Source organism: Apodemus sylvaticus, chromosome 5, assembly GCF_947179515.1.
Source record: "Apodemus sylvaticus chromosome 5, mApoSyl1.1, whole genome shotgun sequence".
Taxonomy (NCBI): Eukaryota; Metazoa; Chordata; class Mammalia; order Rodentia; family Muridae; genus Apodemus; species Apodemus sylvaticus.
In genome coordinates, this window is record NC_067476.1 from 21,528,462 (window position 1) to 21,556,214 (window position 27,753).

At 35.1% G+C, this 27,753-nt stretch overlaps 1 protein-coding gene across 1 annotated transcript in view; it reads right to left on the reverse strand.

The window, feature by feature from the left end:
- The window catches only part of Lrp1b (LDL receptor related protein 1B), a 1,719,438-nt gene that overhangs the window by 1,373,148 nt on the left and 318,537 nt on the right, over nt 1–27,753 (reverse strand). The window contains exon 3 of the mRNA XM_052181021.1: nt 12,712–12,849. Coding sequence (XP_052036981.1) covers nt 12,712–12,849 — 138 coding nt within the window. The remainder of the gene's footprint in view (nt 1–12,711; nt 12,850–27,753) is intronic.

The following is a 27,753-nucleotide window of genomic DNA, read 5'->3' on the forward strand; positions in this document are numbered from 1 at the left end:
TGTCTGCCTATACACACTTAGACACCTCAAAAAGCCTCTTTATCCCAGCAACAGCAAAAGTAACTAAATCAGAAAGTTTATTCCAGAAAGTGAGATCATTGATATTATGATAGCTTGTGTATAGTGGTTATAGTTTAAAACTGGTATATGGACATTGTTCTTGTGATGTCCCTGACCCACTCTGTTGTCTTAGATCCTTCCTTTCCCTCATCCTTAATACTTCCCAAACTCTGGCTAATATTTGTCTGTTTGATACTCCATCTGTTCCTGTCAGTTGCTGGGTGAAATCTCTTGGTCTTTCTGATGATGATTCTCCTAGGCTCCAGTTTCAGAAGACTCTTTAGGCAGGATAAACTGTGAATGATAGCTTTGTGTCTGGGTTGGTCTCCCAAACCCTCTACTTGAGGCCCTACCTGGTTATAGAAGATGGCCAGTTAGGCTCTCTGCCACCCATTACAGGGATTCTTCATTAGGATTACTCTGGTAGAATCCATTGAGTTTCCATTGCAGTAGGTCTCTGTCTTGCTACTGAAATACCCTCCCCCTTCCAATCATTTCTCCTTCCCTGTAATGAATATAATCCCTCCTGTTTACAACCCTACCTGTCCTAGTTAACCTAGAAAAATCGGTTTTATTTCCCATGAAAGTCCTGTCCTCCCTTAAGCCATTCTTGTTACGTGGCCTCTCGGGAGTCTGTAGATTGGAGCATGATTCTCTTTTACTTTCCAGCTAATAACCACATAAAAATGAGTACGCATCATATTTGTCTTTCTTTGTTTGGTTTACCTCACCTGGGATATTTTTTAGTTACACCTATTTACCTGCAAGTTCCATGCTGACTTTCTTTTTAACAGCTGAATAAACACATTGCATAAATGTACAATATTTCCTTATCCATTCTTTAGTTGAAGGGCATCTAGGTTGTTTTCAGTCTCTGGCTATTATGAATAAAGCTGTTGTTGGCATAGTTGAGCAAGTATCCTTGTGATAGGATGGGCATCCTTTGGGTATATGCATAGGAGTGGTATAGCTGGGTCTTGAGGTAGACCTATTCCTAATTTCCTGAGAAACTGCCATATTGACTCCAAAGTGGCTGTAAAATTTTCATTCTCATCATCAGCGGAACAGTGTTCCCCTTGCTCCACATCCTTGCCACCATGAGGGATTACTTGTGTTTTTGATTTTAGCCATTCTGACTAAGGTATAAGATGAAATCTCAAAGTACTTTTGATATATATATATATATATATATATATATATATCGATATATATATCAATATATATCAATATATCAATATATCAATATATCAATATATATATATATATATATATATATATATATATATATATATATATATATATATATATAGTGTCTGACTACCTTGGTGTTCTTGTGGGATTCCTCACAGTGGGAGCAGAGGTTATCTCCAGGGCTTGTCTCTTGTTTTCTGCCTGCTTGTCGAACTGTTTTTCTCATAGTGGTTGGCCTTATCCAACCTTGATATTATGGTATTTGCCTTGTTGTATTGCAGCTTGTGAAGCCATGTTTAGTTAATTTTCCTAGGAGGCCTAATCTTTTCTGAGAGGAGGCAAAGTGGATGGGTCTGGTGGAGAGAGGAGATTATGGAGAGAGACTAGGGAAATGGGAGGCAGGGAAACCTGTATTTGGAATTATTGTGGTTATTGTGATTATAACTACATAACAGCATTAGTAGACACAAATGGGCTCTTCTGACAGAAACATGGAATAGTAGAATGTTTATGGGACCACTTACTGTGAAAGCCTAGGTCCTGAGGTTTCTAAGGAACACTGGATTCTTTCTGGAACTAGATTAAGGACTATTAGTATGAAATTTTAATCAATAAATTCATTGCATCTTACTTATAGCCTGACAACATGAGTGAGGTGGAATCCTTCAAAGACTACATCATTTGGTGGGGATATTTCAAAAAGGAGACCGTTGAAATTGTGAAAAGTGGAAATCATTTGGAATATAAACAAAGAATATAGAAAATAAAAATATTTAAAAAAAAAGAAAAAAAAAGAAATTGTGAAAAGGGTGTAATATTTGACCTAAAGCGTAAAACACCAGTAGTTTGCTGAGGGGGTAAAACATGAGCAGGTTAAACTTCCCAACCATGTGCATGGCAGGCAGGAGGTTGTAACTGCTAAAATTGCAGCCTGCTTGGACTGGGGCTGGAGCAAAGGTGCTCTGAGGGCACCGCTCACATCAAAAGCTCCAGCTTGGGAAAATAAAAATGATTTTGATAAAAGAGCCATGAGTGAGAATACAACTGCAGGGGTGTCCTGATCATTGATAACAACTGCCTAGGGAAGTATTTCCTCTGCATCAGCATCCAAAGGGCTCTGTGGAGGTAGAACTTGTTAAAAATCATCTATATGTTACTGTTTTGTAGTAGTGAAAAAAATGCAAGATTAAAGGAAGCATCTGCAAATTCATAGAGTATCTAAGGCTAGGTAGCATGTGTCAGGGTCAGAGTGCTTATAAAGAGACTTTTAAATGTCATTGGGAGACCCCTAAAAAGCAGGGGAGCTCCCAGGTCATTGAAAGTGTCAGCATCATGAGATGTCTACTGAGGCACTGTGTACTGAATGTAGCAAAGCTGGAGGATTTGAGCTACTAAGGATTGAAGCCCTTAGGAATGCATGAAATTGCCTTATAAGTCTCAATTGTCAGAGATGGAACCACTGGGCTTGGTGTTTGCTCTGCCAGGTTTTAGTCTTTGTTGCTTCTATTATTATTTCTATGCCCCTATTTTTACCTCTTGGAATGGAGATGTCTATTACACTCCATCATATGTCACAAGTAGGTCACTTCTGTTTTATTTTATATTCACATAAAGTTAGGAGATTTTCTTGAGATTCAGATAAGCTTAGAATTAGTTTCTGTAAAGGACCAACACTATTTAAAACTAAGGAGGACTTTTTAACATGTATAGAATGCATCTTGTTTTATAACGTGGCCACTAAATTATGGAAACAAGGAATGGGATGTTTAAATAGCTTAACTTTATTTTTTTGAGTGTTAAGTTGATAAGAGGCATGGTTTCAATAATTAATGTATCCTGTCAACAGGATCCAGAGTTCCCTAGAATACATGCCTCTGGATACACCTTGGAGAATATTTTTAGATGTGTTCAGGCTCTGTACATCCCTGTGAGATATAATCTTGAGTAGGGAAGTTGAGGTGAGACGGCCTATGCTAGATGAGAGTAGGACCATTTCTTGAACATCGGTTCTGAACAACAAGATAACAAGGAACGATCCGAGCATGGGCAGTCTTTAGCACCGTCTTGAATGTGGATGAATGATGCCAGCTGCCTCATACCAGTGCCACCTTGACATTCTCTCCGCCATAGACAATACCCTACAGCTGTGAGCCAAAATAAGTCTTTCTCACTTGTTTCAATAGTTATGGTATGTACTCATAGCAACAGGGAAATTAAATCCTCTTAATGCCAGAGTTCTATAATTCCAGATGTGGCTCAGCAAATTATAATTATTTTAAATAATTATAGGTTAATTCTTGTCAGAATGATATCATGCTATTTTTAATTCAAAATTTAAATTGTTCTTCACTGAATTAATATTTTATTTACAGATCTTTCTATGAACACTGAATTCCTAAATTTGTGGAATCACTGATTACTTTAGAAGAGGCTGTCCCTGAGTCAGGTGGTAACACTGAATTATACATTTTTGTTAGCTAATTGCTCAGTTTGTGGTTTAGCCAGCATATTTTTTTGTTCAATTAATAAAACTGACAGAGAATACACAGTTTAAATTGTCACTCAGATGATTTCCTCCCTGACTTCTTACTAGTTGGAAAGTGGGTAAGGAAGGATGCTGAATCCTGAGTATTTTAAGCATATTTCACTAGAGACAACTAGCAAACGAAAACTCAAGGTCATAGTGTAATCCCTGTTCTTAAGTAGTGTTCTGTGCCACCCTTGAGGATACATTTCAACATCAGCAGCCTGCTTTAATTCCTTCCTCTGTAGAACATAATACTCTGTGTGTGTCAGAAACACAATAATGAATCATAGGAGATTTGCTCTCAGAATTGAAGGTTGAGTAGAGTTGAACGACAGTTTGTTTCAATTCATACTTCTGAATGATATTAAAATAGTCAATTATTTTTCAAAGTTAAAGAACAATAGGATAAAATTCCAGCATCCTAAGTCAGTATTTTAGTTACTTACTGACACTGGGACTCTGGTAGCTATAAATAGTAAATATATTTTAAAAATGATCTTCTTCCATCTGAAAAGAGCTTCTCTCAACAGGACAGTTCAGAACTCAATCTTTGACCTTCACTTAGTGTTCTCCATCTAAGTGACAACATTAATGAAAAGTATGTAAGATGGGAACTGAGGGACATCAGAACAGAGGGCTGTTCAGCTCACTGTCTTGTGGTTATAAAATGTACTTATTCTCTTTCTAAGAATAATCAACCTGACTTGCTACAAAGGCGCAAACATCCTAGTCCCCATCTGTTCAGTATTTAAACATGATGAGATGGCACCCTTATAATTCTGTTGCACATACATTATACTATAACTTTTTACTCTCTTGCCCTTTTCTGTTTTAGTCAACGCATTTTAAGTGGGTTATGCTGCATGCATCTTTAGTCTAATGTAATTGCTCTTTGTCTGATTTTTTTTCAGCTTCAAGGTTATAGGTCTTTGTTTTTATCCCTCCATCCTTTCCACAGATCTCAGAGCTCTCCTGAGCACCCAATGCTCAGTCATACATTCATCCTTGCAGCAGGCCCTGGTTTTGAATGCTCAAATTTTCTTCATTGCCATACACAATTCTTGGAGTGGCATGCAAATCAGTCATCAGCACTCTTGGGAAATCTCTTTGCAGTCCTGCAAACAAAATTAGATATTCCTCATTTTTTCCTCCTAAGCAATTTTTACTTCTCCCCATTATATCACAAGAATTCCGTGAAGATAGAAATTTCTGTATTCCTGGGTCAGATAAATGTGTGGATTATTGCCAGTGCTCAAAAAGTTTAACTTACATTGATGAAGGAATAGAGGGAATCTTTACTTTTTTTAACTGAGATACTTAAACATCATTTTGTCCATATGAAAGTGATGTGTTACACTGTTTTTCTATCCTATCACGATCCTATCAGACAGAGATTCACCATGAAAGTATGAAGGTAAATAATTACTCCCATAATTAATGAATACTCAGATGAATTAACTCTTCTAAAAATACTGGAAAATTAACCTTTTTGTTCTTTTAAGGAAAGATTAACATGGGCGAGAAAGTTGACTTATCATGTTTATTCTCCACATAAGTCTTTTAGTTTCTCTCTCCCTCTCTCCTCTCTCTGTTTTTTCCTTTCTCTTTGTTTCTCTCTCTGTCTCTATATCTCTCTCTCTCCCTCTCCCTCTCCTGCAATAGATGTAGACTCTAAGAAGTGCTAAATTTCCCCAAACACTAAGAAAGACTTTAAAAATTGTACCTAAGGAGTTTGCTGTTAGGAAAATAGCACTAGTAATAATAATAATAATAATAATAATAATTCCTTATTCAGGGACAAAAAATGCACATAAAAGTAATTATTAACTATATTCCTTTGGACACACAGCAAATACAATGTACATTCCTTTGATGTAGCTGTGACATATTTCTTAATTGTATACATTAAAACAGAACTTAAACCAAAGACATTTCTGGAAAAATTGGAAATATTTGACACACAGGATTTTTATGTAGCTAGTGAGTGATTCAAAACACAGAAATATGTTACTATAACTATGTTGAAATTATTGTTTTAATAAAGAGATAGAATTTAAAAACATTGCTGCATAAGACAGATCTTGTAAAGAGCTAAGCAGAATTCTCAACTAAAGAATCTCTAAAGGCCTAGAAATAGCTAGAGAAATGTTCAACATCTTTAGTCATCAGGGAAATACAAATTAAATTGATCCTGAGAGTCCATCTCATACCAATTGAAATGGCAAATCAAAAATTCAGGCCATAGCAAATGCTGGCAGGATGTGGAGAAAGAGGAACACTCACTGCTGGTGGGTTGAAAACTGTTAAAACCACTCTGGAAATCAATCTGGTGGTTCCTCAGAAAACTGTAAAAAGTTCTACCTGAAGACTAGCTATACTGCTCTTGGGCAGTATATATACACAAAAGATGCTGTACCAATATCACACGTGTTCCATCACATTCATAGCAGCCTTATTTAAAATAGAAAGAAGCTGGAAACAATCCAGATGCCCCAATGGAAAAGTGGATACAGAAAATGTGGTACATTTACACAATGGAATACTACTCAGCTATTAAAAATATGACACCATGAGTTTTGCATGTAAATGGTATGGATCTAGAAAATATCATCCTGAGTAACGCAATCCATACTCAAAGAGATATAGATGGTATGTACTCACTGATAATTGGGTATTAGCCCAAAAGCTCAGAATACCCTTGATACAACTAAAAGACAGTACGCAGCTTAAGAGGAAGGAAAGCCCTGTGTGGTTGCTAAAATATCATGTTGAAGGGGCAGCAAAATAATCATGGGTGGCAAAGAGAGAAAGAGGGACCTTGGTTGGAGAGAGCAGGGATGAAAAGGGCAGGTATGATCAGGTATAGGGGGATACAAGATTAAAGGCCAGAGGTACAGGGGAATGAGGAGATGTATGAAGCAGTGTCGGGTGGTGAACGGGGGGAACCACTAGAAAGTCCCAGACACCAGAAATGTGGGAGGCTTTCAGGACACACTGTCATGTCATTATCTGAAATGCCTAATAATGGGGAGATGGAGATAGAACCTGAAGATACCTTCTCCAGTAGACAGACATGACGACCCCACCTTGGGATCCATCCTACCCACAGACACCAAACCCCAGCCACTGTTGCTGATGTCAAAATGTCCTTGCAGACAGGGGCATGACATGGCAGTCCTCCGAAAGGCTCTACCAGCAGCTGACTGAGAGATATTCAGATACTTACACCCAACCACTAGACTGAGCCCAGGACCCCAATGGAAAAGTTAGGGGAACGACGGAAGTCGCTTTAGTGGATGCAACCACATAGGAAGAACAACAGTATCAACTAACCAGACCCCTCAGGTCTTTTGAAGACTAAGCTACCAACCAAAAAGCATACATGGTCTGTGGCCTCCATTATATATGTAGCAGGGAGCTCCTTGCTTGGCTTCAGTGGGAGGGGATGTGATTGGTCCTGTGAAGGCTTGATGCCACAGAGAAGTAGGATGCTAGAAGGGTGAGGTGGGAGTGGGTCTGTAGATGAGGAAGCACACGTTTAAAGATGAAGTTAAAGGGCACAACATGTGAAATGTGAAGAAATACAATAGTTTTTTTAAAGAATGAGATCTTGTTTGAAGCTGAGGTACACTTTATACAATACTTGAGCTAATCTCAGAATTGCAGAAAGGAGCTATATGTGACCTTGCCTAGGATTAGTTTTAATTAATTTATTTGATGGGTAAAAGTGCTTTTTCTGAAAGTGTGTTGTAAGTATTATATACCTGATATGTATCTCCTATGTGAGCAAGTTAGAGGAAAGCATTTGATTCTCTGGAGTTGGAATTATTGATGGTTGTGAATAACCATTTTGGTGCTGGGAATTACATCTGCTTTTGTTAAATTGAGCCATCTCTACAGATCTGTCTTTTACTTTATATCATACATAAATTAATATGATATGTTTGAATATATATCCATGAACAAATGTGGTTATTTAATAAGTTTTAAATAGTGTACAATTCTAATCTTATGTATCTAGCATATTTCAGTATAAGCAATATTACGTTATTCTGAAGAATACATATTGTATGGAATAATACAAAACTCCATTAACAAGCAAAACTTACAAACTAATTGACAATTATTAAAATGACTTATTGAAAAATAATAATTGCCCTTTCTAGGGACATTGTACATGTGCTTGCGCCTACACTGTGCAGATGCCAAGCGTCCCTGTTGAATGTCTTCTTCAATCCTTCTCCACTTCATGGTTTTTCTTTTAGGTTTCAATTGAACGTCTTGAATTGATTAAATTAGACCATTTAGTCAGGAAACCGTGTGAATCCAGTCACTTTCTTCTTCCACAGTGCCGAAATAACAAATATACATCATTGTAGATACGACATATTGCAGGCTGCCGAGGCTTGTGTTGCAAGGTCCTTGTATGACAGCAAACATTTGACAGGATGAGTCATCGTCTATGTAATATATAAGGATTATTGTTTTTTATCTGGGACTAAGATGGTTGTGGAAATCAAGTAGGATCAAATGCCATAGCCTTTTATCTATTTCAATTACTAATAGTAATCTGTAAGAAGAAATACTTATACCTGAGGCTGACTTTAGACAATTTTACCTCCTTACTACAACTAAGCCTCAAATCCAAAAGACTTCTGTAAGTTGGAAGTGACAAAAAGCATGTGTCTTTATGATAGATTACATTTCAAATAGCCTTTTTTATTTGTTTGTGTCTGTATGTTTGTTTGTTCTGTTGATTGTAGACTAGATGCTTTTGGAAACTGAGTCTTCTCTGTAGACCAGGATGTCCCACAAACACACCTGTAACTCTTTCCCTTCTGTTCTGTGATTATAGGTTTAGGAAACCATGACTAGCAGCCTACAAGCTTTTGAATAATTCATGCCACAATGGTGATTTCACTTACTGGAGTGGAAAGTGTTATGGCTGTGAAATTGACTTCTCTAATATTATTTCCACATATATTACCTTCCATATTTTTTGTTTTGAATTCTGAATATTTCACATAGTAGTTGAAGACGGATTGATGTGAGAGTGAAGGTAAAGGCAACTCAAATGTCTTCAACAGATCATTAGTTCCCTCCATTCTTCTCTCTTATCTCCTTTCTTATGATGTACCTCCCATCCTTTCTAGTAGGGTTAAACTAAATCTTACCACTTGCAGTCAGTGTTAGAATTGGTAAGAATGTTAATATATCCTCAGCCTCAGCCTTATATTAACCATAGACCAATTTTTAAGTCTACACTTAACCCTATCTGTAATATTAACCCGTATCCTAATCCCAACTTCAGCCTTGAGCCCAGTTCTAAGCCTAGCCTCAGCCTTAATCCCAATCTTAGTTGTAAACTGCCCTGATCTATAACACCTTTCCTAAACTTAATATATTTTAAAATAATAAGTAAAATGGTAGACAGAAAACAAACCAAGACAATTTTTTTTTCAATTTGAAATAAGGAGAGGGAATGTTTGGGTTCCAAATGATTTTTTAGATTAATTTTGTTTTAGGAAAATTGAATGTACATGAGTATTAAAGAAGGAGATTAAATGATAATTAATTCCCAGTGGTGGCTCACTATTGAAAAAAAAAAAAAAAGAGCTGCCAGTTACCTTGCTCATTGCTTGGCCAACAGATTTTTTTTTTGGTTATAAATCTCTCTAAAATGTTTTAAAACCAAATTTAGCATAAGATTTAAATTTTGTAGATAGCAAAAGAAAAGATAAAGCTATAGTTATATAGTATAAATGTTCTGTTTAGTTTCTATAATCAATGAACTTGAATTCTTGACAAGTGACTGAAGATTAAGGAGTGTATATTACCAAAGCTGAATTTCAGCTAGGATGGCAATTATGGTTCATGTCTAATTAAAAAATCTATTATTTCAAAAAATTTATTGTTTATTTAAGAAAACATTTTTCTGTATAAATCTAGCAATTATTTGAAATAATAGAGGCAAAATTACATAAAATAATGAAAATTCTTAAAATATTTCTGTGGTATTTCTGTGCATACTCTCTGTGGTAGGGAGGTAATTGGTTTTGTTTGCTTTTGGCAGAATGTTCATTTCTTCTCATATCAATCTCTGCATGTTTCATAAGACCCTGATTATTGAATGGAATGAAACTTATGGATTATATAGTAATGTTTATCTAATGATAGAGAAATTGAGGATATTTCTCAATGGTTTATAATCAGTTTTGATGTCATTTTCATAGGATAGGAGAAAACTGTCTCTGGAGAATGACCTCTCCACTTATATCTGCGTGCTTTGCTTCTTTGGGCAGCTAATAAAATTTAACTAGGGTTAGAATTACAAAGAAGCCTTCTTTCAAATGAGTACCCAAAATGTGGACATAAACAAATGATCCTTAGAAGGTCAAATTTAAGGTTGCATTTTTATATATGCTGTGGTTTAATCTCTGCTACCTCCTTCTAGCACTCTACTATACATGAATTTATATCTCACACTTTATTATATGTCTTTTATTGCTCCTGCATTTTGATTAGGAAAAAGGTGCTACTACTTTGAAATATTATGTAGGAAGAGATGAAATTTTGAAAATACAATGCGCTTTTTTTGCCAGTGGTTATTATTAAACATATTACAAGCAAAGTCCTGTATATAACTATGCCAATATAAAAAATCCATTTTTCATCAAAAAAACCAAATTATGGAGATTAAAATATGTGTGTTACAGAAAATCATTAATAATAGATTATTTTCTTTATTAATTTGACTATAAAGGAATTGATTTCACCAGGAAACATTCAGAAAACAATTCACTAAACCCAAAAGCACTCCCAAGAACATAATGTTCAAATCTTTAAGCTTTGCTTATTATTAATTTTAATAAAGACTACCAATATGCCACCATATGTTCTTTGAATCATTTATTAGAAGAAAGAGCTAAATTCGTTTCTGATTCATGGTTTGGGCTTTATGTATAATTATTTGAATTTCAGAGTATACTCTGAAAGCAACAAGAATCAAAAAAATTAACGATAGAATTAATTTGGATGGAAGTCACAGCAAGCACCGCAAAGTGGACTTAACCAATTATTTTCTTATTTTCTATTTATAACAGAAAGTTACCTAGATTAATGGGAGGAGTGGTGCTTGGAAATTTTTCAGAAAACTCAGCTTTCATCAAGTATCAATAAGATATAAAGCACTCGGAAAGTGGGAAGGGAAACAGCCATTCATACAAATTTTGCTGACAACTGGCCACTTTTATCTAAGACACAGCACACACATTAAGAAATGTTCTCTGAAAAATGTTTTTCTCTCTGTTCATATCTTGGAAGCAATCAGTTACATACAGTTCTGAATTTATCTTCTCAATGAAAAATTTAGTCACTCAATCTGGAAAGGCATATATTTTAGCCTTGATTCTACTATTCCGTATTATACATACGGACACACAATTGAAGCGACTATTTTTGATACAAACAGCAAATGAAAACTTAACTGTATTGCTTATTAGGACAAGTCTCTCCAGTTTTATTATATTGTATTTTCTGTATGTGTATATTTGCATGTATATATATATATATATATATATATATATATGAATCTACATATGTATAGATTCATATATATACATATGTACATATCTATACATATGTATAGATTCGTATATATATATATATGTGTGTGTGTATATATATATATACACACTAAATTGTATGGATCTTGAGTTATATGCAGCAATGAACTCCCTAATATCTCTGGTGGAAATTGAACTCACACCCTCTTCAAAAGTAGCAAGTGCTCTTAGACACTAATCTATCTATCCAACTCTGTCTCTACAGGTTTTTAAAACCTCCTCTATTAAATGTATTCCACGGATCCTAATGTCAGGAACATATTCTTGCTTATCTCCTGGCTTCAGTGTCCCACTCTGGAGGTGGTTCCTTTCCTGTGATCATCTTGCAATCTCTCTATATACAAATCAGACTGTGTCCCAACATCCCAATATCGCAATAACAAATCTCTTACAAAGCTTCACTGACGTTTTAAAAATCCCTTGCATGTATGCATCCCTCCTTTATAGCTCTACAGTATTTCCCTTTGACTGATGCTGAAGCAATAGTGGCTCCTCGCAATTCTGTAGCCAGCTGTACTGTGTTGCTTTGTATGAGGTGGGGGACAGTCATGTTCCAAAAACATAGAGCAGGGGACTGGTGCTAAAACCTAAGTACAGAGAATTGAGATTTGGAGCAAGTGTCCTTGCCCAGGCCTGTACTATCTCAATAGGGACAGGGGTGGGAGATTTCTTCTTTAACCCGGGGCTAGCCGGATCCCCCTTAGGCTCACAGGCCTCAACTCTTCTTAGTCTCATGTTTCAAATCCTGCAACCCATCCTTGTTTTTTTCCATAGAATGCTCCAGTTTCACTTATATTTTACTTTCTCTTGATTTCAATTTTTCTCATATCTTCATAGAAATTATAGTCTGATATTTAAAAGCACATTAAATTTTCAAGAAACTTAATAGTATGGTAGGACAGAAATAGTACTGAGAGTACTTCCTATGAATATATCAGTTTAAAAATAAAGCTGTAGGAGTGTTCCTGCTGGTATTTTGTTTAACACAATGATTGAATAAACAGGCCGCAGCGAGTCAATGTACAATAAGAATGTCTCCTCCCCTCCCCTTTGCTCAAAATAACAAATGCATGTGAAACAGTGTTTGAAAAGGCTGGCTTTAAATTCTGGATATATGTTTGCTAATATGCTTTCAATAAAAAGTGATAATTACATCTTTGAAGTTCATACTGAGAGACTGGCAGTAAAACCTATGTTCTTTGGATAGCTACAGTTGCAGTTGAAAGAAAAGACATTTAGACTTCTCCTTGAACCTTAGGATCATGCAAAGCAGAATATGTTCATTACCCTGTTCCATAACAGACTCACCCTGGCAATGCCCTCCTTCATCAAAGCCGCCTGGGCAGTCGATCACTCCGTTGCACAGTTGTGACAAGTGGACACATGTGCTGGAGCCACGGCAAGCTATGTGATTCAAGGGGCACTTGATCTCCACCTCCTCAGGACCTTTAGGTGAGAGGAAATAAAAGTCTGTGCATTAGCTTTATTTTTCTACATGTAAAATTTAATTAGGAAATAAAATTGTAGACAACACTGTCAGAGCACAGTTCTGATCATCAAAAACATCAAGATTCTCCATGTGAATAGAAATGTCATTTTTAAAAGGGGTATAGCACATGAAATTTTGTATTTTAACTTCAATGAATTAAAACATAAACATACTTTTCACCTATTAAAGTATCATGGACCGCAACCTGAGAATTGGTATTTTCTCATGCTTACTCCTAGATAAATTTGTCAATGATGTCAAAGTCCTTCAGTCTCAATTTTCTTAAGGATGAAACATATTTTTTTGAGAAAACATCATTTTAGATTTAATTTGGACACCAGATTATGGGTGTTATCACAGTTACATAAAGAATGTTTTAACAATGAGAGCTGCCCTTTAAAGTACCTTCTTCTCTGTTGTGAACTAAAGGAGGAAACCTATGTTTAAATCTTTACTTTCACCACTTAAATTGAGACACAGTAATAATGAAGAAATAACCAGAGTCATGTGAAATTATGGAAAGTGAACAAGAGGATACTTATATAGAATGAAAAGACAAAAAGCAAAAATACATTACATAATGAAATAGAAGTCAATATTTCTTACAGTAAAATATACTTTTGAATCTTATCATAATAAAGTTAGGTCTGTGTGATTTGTTTGAATTTTTTGCTTGTTTGTTTTTCAAGACAGGGTTTCTCTGTGTAACTCTGGATGTCCTGGAACTCTGTAGACCAGGCTGGGCTTGAACTCAGAAATCTGCCTGCCTCTGCCTCCCAAGTGTTAGAATTAAAGGCCTATGCCACCACTGCCCGGCCTTGGTATTTTTTTTTAAATTTTTTTTTTCAAGTTGTTTTCTTCACTCTTTTGACTTCCATAAAAGATGACTTCTTATGACTTCTCATTATACTCATAGATACATCTCTCAACACTCATAAAATGTTTCCTTTTTCATAAATTGGATACTAATACAAAGACTCACAGCTGTGAAGGTGCAAAGAATAAGAGACTGTGCATTGCTCAATCTTTAGTAGGACATCATTTTCACATTCTCATATCTAAGAGTTCAGGAGTCATTGCTTTAGAGGACGCAATAAGAGTGTAAAATCTGAAGGTGGAGACAACTACAACTTAACAGAACCTTGCAGATACAGCAGGGCAGCTGCTGCACATGTGAACTCAGTAGTAACTACAACAGTCACAATGCCAGTGCAAACTCAGACCAGACTGGATCCCATAACGGAGTGGACAGCTGGGCATGAAGCTCTACACCTAGCAATGAAATTATTGGCAATTGAGAGCCTCTAGGTGAAGAAGCAGAGTCAATTTTCTTTAGAGGTGTGGTTGTCCACTGGAAGATTACCTAATCCACTAACATAGGGACAGGAAAAAAATGGACTTGATGAAGAAAGCTATAACACACTGTAGGGTAAGTAGAGAAGGAGGTGGTCTAGGAGGAGTTGGGATGGAGGTAAATGAAGTAAAAAAAATTATTCCAAATTGCCAAAGAGCTAATAAATACATTTTGTGTTCTCTGAAAGGTTGATGTTAACAGGATTCTCTACAATTCTGAGGTATATTTATATACTTTCTTCCATAAAGCTTAACTAGTTTGTAACAAATATATTACCAAATATGTGAAATATTTTTACTATAATATTTCTTTAGCTTGAGTAATCATTATTTATAAAACTACCTACATATCTCAACTATCTGCACATAAATATATTTATATTCATAGGTATAAATATATTTAAGTTCAGAACACATAAAGGTAACTGAAATATTGATATTCTAAATACTTTAATAATATTTGTAACACAAACCTGACACAAATTGACTTCACTTCCAATTAATATTAAAAAGCTCTAAATACCTATTGTTACCAGTTATAAAATAACTCTTGTAAATTAAATGACTTTTTCTAAAAGTTAAAATTAAGCATAAATGTCAAAGTGGTATTTAGGCCAGTGATATATAGTGATATTTACATAAATTCCAAATGTGTGCATAATTTTGGGAGATTTTAGAAATTATGTAGTAGGAAAATAGAAATTAATTAGTAATTAAAAATTGTAATTGCCCTGAGAAGGGCATTGAAAATATGACTTCTTATTTAAGATGGCCAAGAAACTAAAGAATACTGCAGAAAATAAAGGTATATTTGGGTGCAGATTTAAGGCTCATCTTTTTACAAATTGAGACAATAGATATATATTATGGACCAGCAATATACAGAATGCTGAGACTTTTGTAACAATAACGCACAAGATGCATGGAGAAGGTGTTCAGGAGTAGGATGCTTAACTTGTACACCAACTGGGGAAGTTTTCACTGTTGCTTCCTTTGAACTGTTACCATGGAAACTACAATGTAGCTAGAGTTTGGCTGGTGATCTTCCTAAGTCTCTTATACTAAAGTGTATTAAGACAGTCATATAAACTCAGAGGATCTTTATAGAAATGACCCTTCACTTTAAGCTTTAAGTACACAACTGGGTATAATAATATATTAATTACTTTGATCAGTGTTCAAATTATTTAACTGAAATAAAGCAAAACCTACATGCATTTGTAGGCACTACACACAATCTCTCTACACACAGACACACACATACACACACATACACAAGCACACACAACACACACACATATATATACATGTATAATAATATAGGAAACCTTAAAATTATAACAGAAATATATGCCTCATCAGAAATATTTATATTGTAGCAAATAATCCAGAATAGTATTTGTTCTTTAAATTATACACTTTTATCAATTAGTTAAAAAATAAACTTTGAGTCTGTTTATGTAGTGGATTTCACAGCCTTCCTATACTCAAAGGATAAGCAGGCTGAGAAAGAAATTAGGAAAATGATACCCTTCACAATAGCCACAAACAATATAAAGTACCTTGGTGTGACTCTGACCATACAAGTGAAAGATCTGTATAACAAGAACTTCAAGTCTCTGAAGAAGGAAATGGAAGAAGACCTCAAAAAATGGAAAAATCTCTCATGCTCATGGATTGGCAGATTAGTATAGTTGAAATGGCCATTTTGCCAAAAGCAATATACAGATTCAATGCAAACCCTCAAAATCCCAACTCAGTTCTTCATAGAGTTAGAGAAAGCAATTCACAAATTCATCTGGAATAACAAAAAACCCAAGATAGCTAAAACTATTCCCAACAACTAAAGAAATACTGGGGGAATCAGTATCCTTGACCTCAAGCAATACTCCAGAGCAATAGTGTTAAAAACTGCATGGTATTGGTACAGTGACAGGCAGGCGAATCAATGGAATAGGGTTGAAGATCCATAAATGAACCCACACACCTATGGCCACTTGATCCTCGACAAGAGGCTGAAAACATCCAATGGAAAAATGATAGCCTTTTCAACAAATGGTGCTGGTTCAACTGGAGGTCAGCATGCAGAAGAATGGGAATTGATCCATCCTTATCTCCTTGTACTAAGCTCAACTCCAAATGGATCAAGGACCTCCACATAAAGCCAGACACTCTGAGGCTAATAGAAATGAAACTGGGAAGACCCTTGAGGACATCGGTACAGGGGGAAAGTTTCTGAACAGAACACCAATAGCGTATGCTCTAAGAGCAAGAATTGACAAATGGGACCTCATAAAATTACAAAGTTTCTGTAAGACAAAGGACACCATCAAAAGGACAAATTGGCACCCAATAAATTGGGAAAGGATCTTCACCAACCCTACATCAGATAGAGGGCTAATATCCAATATATACAAAGAACTCAAGAAGTCGACCCGGAAAACCAAATAACCCTATTAAAAATGGGGTACAGAGCTAAACAAAGAATTTTCACCCAAAGAACTTCAGATGGCTGAGAAGCATCTTAAAAAAATGCTCAACATCATTAGTCATTAGGGAAATGCAAATCAAAACAATCCTGAGATTTCACCTTACACAAGTCAGAATGGCAAAGATTAAAAACTCAGGAGAGAGTAGGTGTTGGCAAAGATGTGGAGAAAGAGGAACATTCCTCCACTGCTGGTGGGGTTGCAAATTGGTACAACCACTCTGGAAATCAGTCTGGCGGTTCCTCAGAAAACTGGGCACATCATTTCCGGAGGTTCCTGCTATACCTCTCCTGGGCAAATACCCAGAGGATTCCCGGGCATGTAATAAGGATACGTGCTCCACTATGTTCATAGCAGCCCTATTTGTAATATCCAGAAGCTGGAAAGAACCCAGGAATCCTTAAACAGAGAAACGGATACAAAAAATGTGGTATATATACACAATGGAGTACTATTCAACCATTAGAAACAATGAATTCATGAAATTCTTAGGCAAATGGATGGAGCTGGAGAACATCATACTAAGTGAGGTAACCCAGTCTCAAAAGATCAATCGTGGTATCCACTCACTAATAAGTAGATAATAGCCTAGAAAATTGGAATATCCAAAACATATTCCACACATCAAATGATGTCCAAGAAGAACGGAGGAGTGGCCCCTGGTTATGGAAAGACTCAGTGTAGCAGTATAGGGCAATATCAGGACAGGAAAGTGGGAAGGGGTTGATGGAGGAATGGGGCGAGGGAAGAGGGCTTATGGGACTTTCGGAGAGTGGGAAGCCAGAAAAAGGGAAATCATTTGAAATGTAAATAAAACAATATATCAAATTAAAAAAACCTAAGCTTTGCTTTACAAACAAACCTCCTGGACTTATATGATCCTTCTGCATTCTAATAAAAGCTAGATTGTGTTTTGAATATGGAGAAAATATTTGTCTCTCTTCTATAAAAAGCAGCAAGAAAAGATGTGTCTCAACTAAAGTTTTGTCTAAGTAAAGATGCTGAGTTTGTTTTGTAATAGACCAAGGTCACAGAAGCATCACAGGAACCAAACTCTAAGTTTGCCCTGTGCCCTGCTGCCTCAGACTACTTTCAGCTAGGTAGGATTCCCAAGAATCCCTCCTGTTGTGGTTCCTATTAATACCTTTCCAGCAGTCCTAAGGCATCTTTCTGAAATCCAATTAATTTTTCTTAATCTTTACATAATAATAAATGTTCTGGAGTTGATAATTTTCAAATAACAACTCTTTTTCCTACTTAAAAATATACTGCTTGACCTATTTTCAGAGTTTACATTGTGCATGCTACATGCCTATTCTCTGACTCTATTCCACACTCTGCATCCTACTGATTTAGTTTTGCTCAGCATCGTGAAGTTTGATCCTTTAACAGTGAAAAGAACCCTACAAGGTCTAGTGCACAGAGAAAAGAAGTCATGGGAACTTAAATTATTCCAAACATGACATACTCTGCATTATTTATGGGCTATCCTCAATTAGTAAATATAAAACTAAATATTAAATTGGAGCTTTGTACATGATGGGAGGGACCCCAGATTCCTTCAGAAACTTCCCTGGTTTTCTGTCTAAATGAATATTGCCTAACTCTTGGACTTTGTCAGGTTATTATGGATCTTTGGGACTCCATTGCATCTGGCATACCTACAACCAGTACACATCAATTTCACATTTTCGGTTCTACACCTAAACATCATCAGTCTTGAAATCAGGATCTTTAGTGTTACATGATCTTTATGTTTCCTGAAATTTTTCCCATAATGTTCCACATTGGACAAACTCTATAGTCCATTACTCTGAATTTGTCTATAACCATTATTTTCAAGCATTTTGTCTTGATATTAGTCATGATAAATCTGGTATTACCAGTTGTTTCCTTTTTAATCTATATAGTACAATCTCCTAACACAGCCAGACACACAATGTATATTTGATATTTAGTTGTTGAAAGAACACAGATTATAAAACACTAATTAACATGTTTGACATCAAGAACTTAAAATTTTCTCCCATTAACACAATTAATTGATAAATTTTCACTAAGAGAACTTTTACCCTATGACCATTTTAATTTATAATAATTCTTAATTTTGGGCCAAATTAAAACAAAAATGTCTTGGCTTGTGTTCATTACCTAATTGAAATTTAATGAGCACTGCTTGCAACTAATATTGAGATTTATAGCATACTTCATTCAGTGGCCATTTCCCTCCCAATACATACTATATTTACTCTCATTCTGGAGTTTTAATTTTGTGATATCATCATCTAGAATGCAAATCTTCACTCTTTCTTTATAAAAAACAATCCATCAATGTAAATTCCAACCTTGTTCAAGGAGTCAGTTATTTTATGAAAAGCTGTCTAACAGAGTGGAGCGAGCATTAGAATTGAAGACCAACCCTTGGATTTGCTTTTATAGTTACTCAGTAGTCACCTAAAATGAGTGCAGTGCTTACTTCACTAAAACTCTTGCAACACTTGAAAATAGAAATAATAAGAGCATCTCTATTCCTGAGTTGCAAAAGATATAAGTAGAATTGTGGATTTAGTTCTGATGTACTATGTAAATATAAGCTTTTTGGGAGATGCCACTGTTCCACATTAAGTGAACTTGAAATAACACCATCTATGTTAAATGTTTACTGGTTTTTATGATGTTTAGATCTTAGAATGTTCTATAATTTATAGCACACATGCAAGACTGCACAAACTTACTGATAGCCAAGTACTTTCAATTACATTATCTCTCAACTTAAAATGCAGTGTGCAACATTGCAGCAGAGGGAAGATGATGATCACTAATATGTAAAATTATCATGCTAGAGATGATTTGAAACAGAAATACATAAAATGACTTCAAGCTTAAGAATCCTAAAACAAGTCAGTTTGAGATTTTATTTTATTGTATTTGTATATTCAATTTAGAATTTGAAATTTTATTATGTTTTTTAGAATAATGTGAAAATCAGTATTAAGCAAATTTTAATACTGCAGAAATATGGAGTATTTCTATTTCCAGGGTATCTCATAGTACTGAGTTGTAGACTATTTAATGCTATGAATTTTTTCTCTTTATTAGTTTAAGATTCCAGAACTCCTAAGAATTTATAACAAGTGTCTTAAAATTAACTTCATGTATAGACATTTTAAAACAAGTATCAACATAACTTAATTAAATATTATGGTTTCCAAAGAACTAGTGCTCTAATTATCATTGTTTAATGCTTCCTGTCTATACTTTTACTTTTTATTATATAAAGAATGCTTTCCATAACAAAATATACTTCTTCAAAAAAATTACTAAAGTGCATCTTTGTAAAATTTAGAATTGGAAATGTGATTCCAGTGCAATAAGATGTGCAGAAATATTATTTATAATATATTTATATTATTTATTTATAATAAATATCAGCATACTATTATAATTATCAAACCAGCAGAATCAAATAACTACAGTAGTCTAGGTGATTAAAGTCATCACATGGCAAGTGTGTGACATTATTTTCAATGTTGTTCTAGATGAATGGTACATAGTGTAAATGTATGTTACCTATCCATGTGCACTTGCTGACATTAAATAGAAACTGTATTATTTTCACTTGTATACATGCATGCCTAAAACTATTAAGCAGCACACTGCTTCATATTCACATGTTCACAAATATAACTACTGGTTTTAGACACAGGAATTAGTTGATGGTCTCCTACTGATATAAAACAGAACTCTGGACAACGTACTATATGATTTACTATAAGAATATACTATACTATACTATATACTCTATATACTCTATATACTCTATATACTACATGCTACATGCTACCTGCTACCTACTACATACTATATATACTATATATACTATATGAATATACTATATATAAATATACTATAGAATATACTATAAGAATATACATTATTAAAACTTGTTTATATACATTAGATTATGCTCTTATCCATAATCACAAATTAACTCTATAATGTATATACTGTGTAATATAACTTTCAGATGGAACTGAGGTAGCTAGTTCACACACTTGCTACCTCCCCAGCTTCCCATAATTTAGCTCTGCATGTGCTACCCCAGCCAACAAACTGTTATTTTAATTCAAGGAGAAAACAAAAGGCATTTATAATATTTCACATGTAATTAAAATTAGATTTATGGACATTAATTCCTAAATAAAACAGTCTTGTCTCGTCATTTGTTAGAACAATCTATGTGTACACACTCTAGGAAGGAGAAATAGAAATAAAACCTTCTAAATCCTCATGTGCACTAAATCTAGGAGTAATTCAGGGAGACCAAATAATTTCTGAGAAAAACAGGTTTCTGTAATAATTCTTTTTGTGTGTTCATTATTACAAATAAGGTTGTAAAGATTCAAGAGCTGGAGGAGTTGGATAGAAGATTTTGTCTAGTGCCCTGGCCCCCTTAAGCCATCTCCATCCTCTTCCTGTTTTCTTGGAGTCCTGGCAACGGAAAGTTTGCACTTTGATAACATGTACAAGGTTTCAAATCTTTTCTCTTTACTCCTAATATTAAGAAGTCTCAGTGATGGAGAGGTGGCTGTGGGCAGCACACAGAGATGTAGAAATCTAATGAATAAAAAGCACGTCTCTGCACTCAAGAAGACTGTGCCATGTCAAAGCAATGTTGCAGGTACCACAGACCACACAGCAGACTATGATGAGTCCATAAGTAAATAGATGACAGTACAAATCTTTTTTTAAGAAACTCTAAATCACATTTAGTGATATTACTGTCTCCCGGCTCACAAAAAGTTCAGTGGTTAGGAATAGCCACTGCTCTTCTAGAGGGCAGCAGTTCTGCTGTTACCACATACATCAGGCATCGCACAATACTTTTGTATTTCCAGCTCCAAGGGACAGCACTCTTTTGGCCTCTGTGAATACATACATACATATTATATATATATATATATATATATATATATATATATATATATATCCTTCACACATAAACACTTAATAAAAATACTAAAAATAAATCATAAAAATTGTCTCATGCCATTCTAAAGATGTATGTGATTTGTGCTGATTTCAAATATATCAAGTGATTTTCAAATATTGTATTGACTTTTGGCATTGAAATAGCACATGAATACTAAGTTATAACATTATCTTGAACTGAAACTAGAAAATCAACATGCATTAAATTGACAAAGAAATAGTAGGATACAGTCATGGTCAATATTTTGACAATAATTATAACTCTCAGGATAAAACTTGATTAGGCCAACTGCCTGCATGCCCTCTGATCTTCAAATATAAACAAACAGATTTAAAAATAGATGAAATATTGTTTTATACATGATTGTCTCTACACTATTCCCTTCATTAAACTAATAGAACTAACAAATTCAATGCTTCTTTAATTGTTTCAAATCTTTGTTTCTTCTACTCCAGACATTATTTGTATATTCATGGAGTGCTGAAAATTTTCTGAAAAGGAATAGAGTACAGTTTGTGTAGGTAGAAGAGACTCAACAGCTATAGTCAAGTGACTGGGTCTCTAGAAATCCTAAAATATAATTCGGTCACAGATTACTTTGCTGAATGATATGACTTAACATTTCATCTTTGGAAGTTAAAGTTCATAAATCAAAAATTGATTATATTTGAAATAGTATGCATTTCTTTATTTTGTCCCTCTTAATTAATATATAATCTTGTTGGTTGCATTGGCACATGCAGAAGCAAATAATGGGAAGCTGAGCATGTAGCTAACTGTCTGCAAAATCCTCAGATCTATATTAAGTATAAAAAGATATAAATTTGTGATCAAACATAGGAGCACAATTTCATGTAATCAAATAAATATAGAAAAGTTTATTTCTACTGTTAAAAAAAGAATATATAATTTTTATATAGTATAGCTCTGGTTTTAGACTAAACTATTCAGTTCGAAAATATCCTTAATCTGCATAGAACAGAAGCTACATATTTCACCTCTGAAACAAGTGTTTTGCTCTCTTGTTCTCTTGCATTGCTTTACTGTGAGAGCACAATAGCTCCTGCTTATAAATAAGAAGTTCAGGGATATATGGAACATCTGACACTTTGGAAGTAGAAAGAATACTCGGATATGAAGCCCTCTAAAGACGGGCCCTTGATACAAAAGATAATCCCAAGAATGTTAGTCCCATAAAACTGCCTGAGGAAAGGTGTCTTGCTCACTGTTACAAGAGATGTTAGGGGACAATAGTCCACTTTTTGGTACTAAGACAAATATCCGAATCCATGTATGTAAAAAATATTGCTTTGAGCTCAATGTTGTCCAATTTGGGATACTGCTATGGCACTATCAAAAGGAACATTTTCTAGCAACAAATGAAGGAAGAGAATTGTTTTTCTGAGTCTTTATTTTCAACCTACAATAATCAAAGTTTAAATCCAGATTCCAAATTAAGCCCTAAAAACTAAGAGCAGATTAGCATTAAGTGACTTATCCAAGAAAAGATCTCCCTAAGAAAACAAGCAAGCAAACCCTTGATGGCTAGATGTCTAAATCCAAAATTAAAAAACACATGTTGTTATTGACACCCTTTCATGTGGAATAAAAACGTGAAGAAGGCTGTTTAAGGATCTATAAGCATCTTTTTCAATGGAGTAACTCTTCCACAGAATTTACCTAAAATGAAATCAATTGTTCAAACCTAGAAGACAGACATGGTTTGCAGCTGTCAGTGAATGCAACATTCAGAAGAACACCATCTTTCTGATTTATATCTTGATCTATATTCTCTATGGTGCATGAATAGCATAAGTACCAAGACTTTTGCTGATTCTCATGGAACACTTAATAGTGTTCTTTATTTGACATAGCTTATTCACTATTCTACTGGGAGGAAAATCTATCTGTCACTTACCAGTATTGAATGAATAAGATAAAAACAGAGAGGAGATAAACACATGCCTTGCATTTTGCTCACTATTTCTTAATTTACTGTGTATCAAAAAAAGAAACAATCTTTTGAAGGCCTATTTAGCCTACAAATATCTTAGTAAGGAAGTTTGTCAGACTATGTGTCTTTCCAGTGTTGAAACAGGCTATAAGAAAATAATTTGTGGAGAAGAGAGAAGGGGGAATCCTGGAATAAGAATGAAGATGCTGGGAAAAGTCAAAAGAAACCTATGATATGTATCACCCTGTTCATTAGCTAACACATACTGTTTTAATATTTTCTCATCCAGGATAGATGACACCAATGCTCACATAATAACCAATGACCACTAACCAACACATAAAAAATTTATGTATCAGATGTAAGAAGTACTTTTCTAAGCTGTTAGTCAGGGCTGTTTAAGAGACTCCTGAAACATAGCCTATTGCTATTACCCTTCCTTGTCCCCAATATGTGGAAGGTAAGCTCCTACTGCTGATGGCATCATGCACTTCAGAAACAGGTCAAAGAGGCCTTTGAGAAGGAACTGACTTGATTGTCTCCTCCATAAGGACTTGCTTTCATAGTATCAGAAAGTACCATGCAAGCTTCCAAAGGGGAAAGGCAACCAACTGTCCTACCTAGCTATGATGGCTATGTTCTGTATCATTGATCTGTGGGTCATAACCCTAAAGGCATAGCAGTAATATGCAAATATTAGTAATAACCAAGAGCTCTCCAATTGAACTTAAGACTGCTCAACAAGAAATACATTATGCCTTGTGCTGGCAACCTAACCTACTAACCAGGGATAGTGAAGTCATGGATCTTAAGAGTAGCTCAATAACCATCCCTTCACTAAAATAGCATGATTCTTAAGCACAGTCTATCTGTCCTTATACGCACAGATAGACTGCACACATTTAAAGAAACTTCTTTTAGCAACAGGAAGAAATCACTACAGGAAATCATATCCAATCAAAATGCAGAGATGTTGAGGCCAGATCTAATGGATACAACTACCAAACTCTTCCATTCCTAAAGCTCAGGGAAAGGGGAGGATCATGGTGTTTGTTCTGAGAGGGTTGTGGTGGTTAAAATGAGAGTGGCTCCCATAAGCTCGTAAATCAGAATGTTTCTTTCCCCATTGGTGAGTGTTTAATACAGAATAGAAAGTATTTCTGTTTTGAAGGAGTGTCACTGGAGGTAGAGCTAGGGATATGAGGCTTCAAAAGCCCATACCAGGACCATCAGTCTTTCACAGCCTCTTGCCTGTGGATCAAGATGTAAACTCTAACTCACCTTATGAATTGCAAAGCAGCAGGTGAATAGAAAACCTAGCGCCACTTTTCTACCAAGTCATCCTTCCTGATCCTTGGTACGTACCATAAAAAGCTATCTAAAAAACTGCCACTAGTCCCTTCTAAACATTCAAGAAATTCCTATTAGTAGGGAGCTCATTATGGAAGCTCATACTCTAACAGATTTTGATGATATTTGTTAAAGCAAAACACGATTATCTTCAAAAAGCAAACAAAAAAAAAAGATGTAAGCTCTAAGCTACTGTACCAGTGCCATGCCTGTTTGCCTGCTGTCATGATGGTTATGAATAACCCTCTAAAACTGGAAGCAACTTCAAATTAAGTGTTTTCATCTATAAATTGTCTTGCTCTTGGTCGTTCCTCACTGCAAGAGTAGTCTTAAATAAGACAGTTGTGTCTCCGAATAATGTCAGAAGCTACATAATAATGTCTCATCCATGTGACTGTCTAAATATTAGCTAGATTAGGACAACACCAACAGATATGCCAGAGGGAATGTGGAAAATCCAAGGAGGCTTCAACCATACAGAAAAAACTTACAGCATTACAGAAAGGCAGCCAATGAATTTTGAGATCTGGAGATACATACTTCCTCAGGAAGAGCAGAGCAATTGGTTATTAAATTCTAATTTATATATTATACATATATAATTATAACTATATATTTTATTATAATAGATGTATATATGCTAGCATGCACATATATTCATGTAATATCAATTATTGATCAACAGAGTTCATGAATTTGACAGAGGCTAAGGAGAGGTATATGGAGGGAGGAAAAGGAAGATAGACATGTGACCTTACTAAATTGTCAAAAAAACATGAAACAAATTAAGAAGATCTTTAAGTAAGATAGCTTATGATTATGAGGATGTACTGTTAAGAACTGTAGATCAACACAAGCACCCTTGCATATGTTGTTAGTTCTATTGATGTTGTAAATTTTTTATCTGTTAGAGAAAAGGTGAATGGTTTAAAAGAACGATGTTATTCAAAATTTAATTTTAATGGAATTCAAAGTGATGTTAACTCTGAAAATGACTTCATGATGCACTTAAAGAAAAACAGTTTGTTCATGATTGTATTCTATAAACGTCACAGTTAAGAGATAATTGTGGTGTATTGAGTGCTTCCTCTGTCCCTGTCTCTGTGGTAAGCGCATAATGTCCATTATCTAATTAAATTCTTGCAGGAACACCAGGAGCCAGCTATTATAATTGCTATTATATAGATGATAAAATTGAAGATTGGAAAGGTTAAATACTTTATTCAAGGTCACAAAGTAATGCTGTTATTTGAATTTAGATACCTTACTTATTCAAAACCTGCTATCCTTTTCACTATATTGTATTGTGTAATGATCTCAAAAAAGGCAATGAAGCCACATTATGTGTGTTAGTCTGCTTGGTTTAACTTTGTCTCTTCTTAATTAAGTTCAGTACAGAAATTCATGAGGAAGAGGAAAAGCAGGAAGTTACACATCATCATCTTCATCACCCCTCAAAGTTAAAACTTTAATATTTTTGAGCCAAAGGCTTTGCATAGAGATACTGTCTGACCACTGTTAGCATATGACATATTCTGTACAGATTTTGGCTCCTTTCAACTACGAGAGGAAATAGAAGGACAATCCTTCCAGGAATTCATGAGAATAGCATCTTGCATTCTATTTGCCTATTCCAGGTTTTCTGGATACTTGAAATATAGGATGGAGAAATGAGACCAAAGAATGATGAATGGGAGGTAGGGTAGGCAGGCTGATAGGTATGTAACATGAATGGTACCAGGGCACCCACATTCACTGACTGCTTATATATGAAGGTGCCTGAGATTATTTTAGGAGTCCTGTAAATGCACCAAGTATGTACAGCTTACATAAAAATATAATTTGTTTAACATCATGTCTAACTCTCCTGATTGTCTTATGTTTACTTTTTTAATATTGACTGTGGCCACAGATATTGGTCTTTGTTGCAAACAAATCCCAATTATGGACATATTTCCTATTCATTCTGCCTTTCTCACAGAACCTTGAATCTAAATTGTCCTAAAATGCACTGAATTCAAATCCACACCAGTGGTATGTGAGGACAGCTAAACTCTTTAAATGGTTAGCTGGCTTCTTCTTGCATAGCATTCTTTTCTCCAGCAAATCGATTAGTCTACTACTGTGTGCGTATGTCCATACTTACTGGTATATACAATCTGCTTCCTGTGTGTGGAGAAGCCATGGTAGTTATGCCACTTGCTCCAGCTTCATTTATATCTAGTTAGTTAAGCAGGTCAAAATCCAGCAGCAAGAAGGCCATCATCACTGCTACAAAACCAAGGCAAAATCTGCCTTTCTGTGTGGCAGGTCCTGATTGTACCCTGGGACATCTGTCACTAATGTGACCATTATAGATTCCCTGACACAGGGCAAACCAGTGTTTTTGAAATAATCTCAAACACTGAAAGGGAGGAAAGACATCATTTAATTCATTAGTGAGTCATCAAAGACTAGCCTCAACTAGGCTGAGTTTGAGTAGAACACTTTACTGTAAGCACTTATTTATTGATCTCTGGGAGATCCCAGAAGAAAACTCATGTGGGATTACCACTGTGGTCTTATAACTGGCCAGCAACCTCGGCCAACATTCTTGCTTTCTTGGTTCAAACACATTTGAATTTCTCTGATTTATGTGAAAAGTTAATGGTTAAATATGGAACATGCAGTGATGGAGAGGAAAAGCAAACAGGTCTCTCTTTCTTGATAAATATCATTTTGC